Source organism: Pinus tabuliformis, chromosome 4_1 (assembly GCF_031772625.1).
Source record: "Pinus tabuliformis cultivar Carrire ecotype Pingquan chromosome 4_1, CPIR1, whole genome shotgun sequence".
NCBI lineage: Eukaryota > Viridiplantae > Streptophyta > Pinopsida > Pinales > Pinaceae > Pinus > Pinus tabuliformis.
The window spans coordinates 756,886,779-756,891,649 of NC_142303.1; the positions used below are offsets into that span (position 1 = coordinate 756,886,779).

Consider the following 4,871-nt stretch of genomic DNA (forward strand, 5'->3'; position numbering starts at 1 on the left):
TGTTAGTTTGTTTGCCAAGAGTTTTACACATGGAAGACATATGCTCATGCTCTTATCTCTTCACAATTTTTGCTTAAATTTAGATATGGTATATTTTTAGTGCTAACCATATTTTATAAAGTAATCTCTCTCTTTGTCTATTCTCCAATGCTTTAGTCATGACTTAGCATATTTATGCCAACCCCTTTTACCTCATTAGTGGATATCATTAAAATTTGAAGTAATAGAAGGAAAACTGGTATCTTTCATTTAATTAGATTGTACTTATAAATTAGAAATGTAATCATAAGAAGATGAAAGATGAAATAAGATGTGTTGTTGTAATACTAAGAAGATTATCATAACAAATCATATTTTTTCTCAATTTTTTTTTAAATTATTATGATTTCAAATGCCACATTTGTTAGAGTATAGAAAGGCACCCTAATAATAAAAGAGATATGTTTAATATGCAGTTAACATATCATCATCATTATCATAAAATAAGAATCTATTATCAACTATAATAATTTTTTTAAATATCTTTTTAATTAAAATATTTTTATATTAATTTTTACATATAAATTAAAATATATCAATTTTATATATATATATGAAAAAATAATTGAAAGTAAAACCATTTTCTAGTAAACTATATATGATTTTTTTATTTGGCAATGTTTGACCTGTATTTATCACAATATTGATAAAAGACATTTTAAAAAAATATATTAAAATTATTCAATATTAATTAAAAAAATCATTTTAAATACAATATTTTAATATAATTTTATATTTATATATAAAAATTAATTAAAAATGACAAATTTATTATACTAAAATATTTTAATGGTGTATTTTTTTTTAAAGAATGAAAGAGATATAATTCCTTCCACATTGAAGTGAGACTTTGACAACTAAATTTTGTATCATAATATTATACATAAAAATATTAAAATCTTATAGATAATTATTTAATTATATATAATATTTAAAAAATATTTAATTTTTAAAAATTTAATCTTTTATTTAATAAAATTTAAATTTAAACAAATTTAAATATATCAATAATATAATGAGATGAAAAAGTTTTTTTTTTTTTCACTCTCAAAAAAAACATATAACACTAAAAATGAAAGAGGAAAGAGATTCAAAACTCATTTTATATGTTAGATTGATTATTCAAATTGGTGTGTCTATTTTGGATTTGGGTTTTATAATTTTAATTTAATTATCAATAATTATTAGATGGATGGTAAGGATTAACCTCGAGGGAATGTTCTAGAATATTCATAGTAGTATATCCAAATCAAAGAATGAGATTTATCTCCAAAGTAGTTATCTGTTTTTTTTTGCCTTCTAATTAAATTGATTAATTACAAAATTGTTATATGAACAAGTCTCATATGAAATGAATTATGGTTTTTTTTATATGTGGTATTGAAAAGTCATGGTATCAGTGTATAGCATTGTAACAAAGCCTATTTACAAATTAAGGATTTTGGTGGCAATCTGGGAGTAAATCTTGATGGTTAAGAATCTTGTTCCATGTTTTTTTAGAATATTTAAAAAAAGACATAGGACAAGATTCTTAACCATCAAAATTTACTCACTTTACCATCAATATATATATATATATAAAGCTTTGATACTTTATTAGTACGTAACTTAGTTAAGGTCATACTAGTAAGATCATTGAGGTAGTATGAATCCCATGGAGTTGAAGTAATCACAATTATGTAAAGTTTAGGCATATAACCTAATTAAGCATACAAGTTATGTTCCAATAAGGAGCTTAGATTAAGCTAAACAAGAGTTATGGAGTTAATTACATGTATCCATTTATTATTGTAATAACATGTGCTATAATTTAATTAGTTTTTATGTTTTTTTTTTTTTTAGAAAATGGTTTATGGGGTGTAGAGTAGACAGTGGTAGGGTGTATTATTAAGGCACTCCTTGATGTGAATATCACTTATTTGTTATTACAAACCCAGTTATGTCAAGGGTTGGTGTGGTGGCCCTGGTTATGTGTTATCCCAAGATAATTTTAACCACTTAGATACCCCTAGATCATGATTTCTCAAATCAAAATTTAAACATATAATTATCTCAAAACTCACACAACTTAACATATAAAAAAATAAAAAACTTAAAATATATAATAAAATAAGCATTTTAATACTTATTATAAATTATTTAAATCAATATTTACCAATTATTTTATTTACATAACTTTATCAATTATATTATATTTAAAAAATATATATCTGATAATAAAAAAAACCAAAATACCACACTATTATATATATATAAACCCAAAATACCACAGTAAATAACTATCCGGACTCCTACCCTTTTACGCAACAAAAGAGAGAATGAAATTGCTTCACACCTTCGTTAGCATAATTTTGAAGTGCGTGCTAGATGACTCATACCGATCATTATCAGTGAAAATCATCTTAATGCTTCGTACTTTCCATTTAGGTAATTTTCGTTCCTAATAATATTTAGAATTAAATAAAAAAAAGGAGAATTTAGAAATAAAAAAATCGGAGAATCTGATAATATAATGACTTGGGACCCTAAAATCATTATAATATTCCTTCACTCATTTTTTTAAATAAGATACTGCTGTTGTGCATTATCCATTTGTCTCCTCTTTTGGCCATTTCCTCGTTCCAATGTGGGTCCTACTGGCAAAAGAAATTCTTACTCTTCTTCTGTTTGGATTGCCTTTGCTCTTTCACACGGTCACATTTCGTTGATCCACAGGCATAAATACATGTTCCGCTCAAACCAATTTCCCTTTCATTTCTTCAACATTTTCTCTGCTACCTGCTGCTTTAGGAGTTCAGTGCTGCCCATGTCGTTTTTGCATCTTTTCCTTGTAATCATATGGTCTGTTCATGTACTTTGGGTTGTATTTAGATTTAGATTTTGATTTTGAGTTGGATAAATTTAGGACTTAAATTTATAGCTTTGGGTAGCTTTTCTGCAGGGTGGATTTGAAGGTCCACACGGCCTACTTATAGCAACCAAAGGCTTTCAATTCTGATATAGGAAAGTTTGGTTTAATCTTGATAGTCCAATATATTGAGGTTAATTGAATGCTATCATTGCAGTAGCTGTAGCTGTGGAGTGGCTGTTATCAATACAATCAACTGGTCTGTAAGTAACATAGCTTGTGTGTATGAGTCAGATTCTAAATTGGGCAGCCAGAGATCCTATCTATGTTCACTTTTCTTCAGAAGCTATTCTGTATGGTGTTTCTGTTCCGTTGCTGTATATGCTTTTGGGTCTCTGGTACAAGTCTTTTCTCGTTTTTCACCATTCCTGTGTATAGCTATAGGGTTGTCGCTTTTGGGTTTCCTTGAAAACTCCCAAACTTTTGTCTCTGCCATCATTTCAGGGCTTTATATATTTCCTGTTGAATTGGGTATATGTTACCATCTCCAATTCAAATTGATTCATCACAGGCGGCAAAAGGATCTGTAACACAGCAACTGCTGTAACAGTTTTATTAATGGAGCGGACAGTTATCATCGCGCGAGGATCTCAAAGCTTTAGCCCTGTTTCGCCCTCTTTGACAGGGCTGCAGTCAAATCAGATGCTTGCTTCTCATTCAAACCAAATGGACATTCCCGAAAATTCTGTCCTCCCAATCCATCCAGTAGAATTCAGTGGAGAAATATATGACATGGGCAGTACCCAATACAACAATATGAACTTTGCTGCTCATCTGAATGTTTCTGGGGCCAAAACTATAGTGCCCACAAAGAAATCAGTGCGCGAGTCTGTGGACGAGAGGTGCCCAACTCAGAATTCATTGTATTCCCCTGGAGCCAGTGGGGAGGGCATCTCCCTATCTCGGAGCATTTTAGCCTCTGATGAAGCAGAGGATCAGCAAGGGATAGACGTGAGGAAGCAGAGAAGGATGATGTCTAACAGAGAATCAGCAAGGAGGTCCAGGCTCCGGAAACAGCATCACTTTGACGAGCTGAGGGCTCAGGTGGCTCATCTGAGAGCAGAGAACGGGCAGATACTGGACCAATTCAATATCGCTTCACAGCATTATGCTCACATTATAGAAGAGAATGGCGTCCTGAGATCGCGAGCCCTGGAACTGAGTCGCAAGCTCCAGAGATTACAAGACATGAGAAATGCCCATTCCCATGGTGTCTTTAAAACTATGGGTATTGAAACAGGGAATTGCAGTGCTGCACATCTGAGCACCGAATCAGGCACCATTGCTTATTCCTTCATCCCTTCCGATTTCTTGTTCTGAGCCCAAATTCAATGTGTACATTGTGAAATACTTCCTACTGTTTATCGTATTAGGTCTCAGTAGTGTAATGCTTTCTCCTTTCATTTTACAGAATTGGGTTTTTCAGCTGTTGAGTGGTATTTGGCAAATGTAAAAACAGGGTAAATTCGGCGGAGTCAACTGGAGTAGAGTAAACCATGTCATGGATTGTTTAAAGAGTTTGGCTGGGTTATCATTCATTTAGTTTACCCTGCTCAAAGTTTCGAGTTGGCTCTCGGCATAGTTGGCTTTCGGCATATAAATGGTGGTTTGTTCAACTTAGCAAAGAGTGGATGTATAATTTTAAAAATAATAATAAATATAAATACACAATTTTAGTTTCAGTTAACATAAAATTTTAGTGACGAGAGATGTATAATGAAGTGTGTGTTTTGATGTTGATTAGAGATGTATAATGAAGTGTGTGTTTTGATGTTTATTATGGATTGATACTAATCAATCTTTATGGATTGTGTTTATTATGGATTGATGCTAATCGATCCTTACCCGTTATTTAATTTATATGGTTGTGTTATTTATAATAATGTATTCCATATTATTTTTAGCTCACTTGGGGCAGCTCAAT

The 4,871-nt window shown here is 30.9% G+C and overlaps 1 protein-coding gene across 2 annotated transcripts; it reads left to right on the forward strand.

Annotated features, from left to right (window-relative positions):
* The first annotated feature begins 2,802 nt into the window (after positions 1-2,802).
* On the forward strand, positions 2,803-4,603 carry LOC149178359 (uncharacterized). Of its 2 annotated transcripts, XM_089423633.1 has the most exons (3): positions 2,803-2,880; positions 3,105-3,150; positions 3,392-4,603. In XM_089423633.1, the coding sequence occupies exon 3, from the start codon at positions 3,506-3,508 to the stop codon at positions 4,265-4,267; it is 762 nt and encodes a 253-aa protein (XP_089279759.1). In that variant the 5' UTR covers positions 2,803-2,880; positions 3,105-3,150; positions 3,392-3,505; the 3' UTR covers positions 4,268-4,603. The 2 variants fall into 2 exon arrangements, with proteins under 2 accessions (XP_089279759.1, XP_089279758.1); XM_089423632.1 differs by having other exon boundaries at positions 2,864-2,880; positions 3,105-4,602.
* The last annotated feature ends 268 nt before the right edge of the window (positions 4,604-4,871 follow it).

What these genes read in the sequence shown, in the direction of transcription:
- LOC149178359 (XM_089423633.1), top strand. Translation starts at nt 3,506, where the DNA reads ATGGAGCGGACAGTTATCATCGCGCGAGGATCTCAAAGCTTTAGCCCT.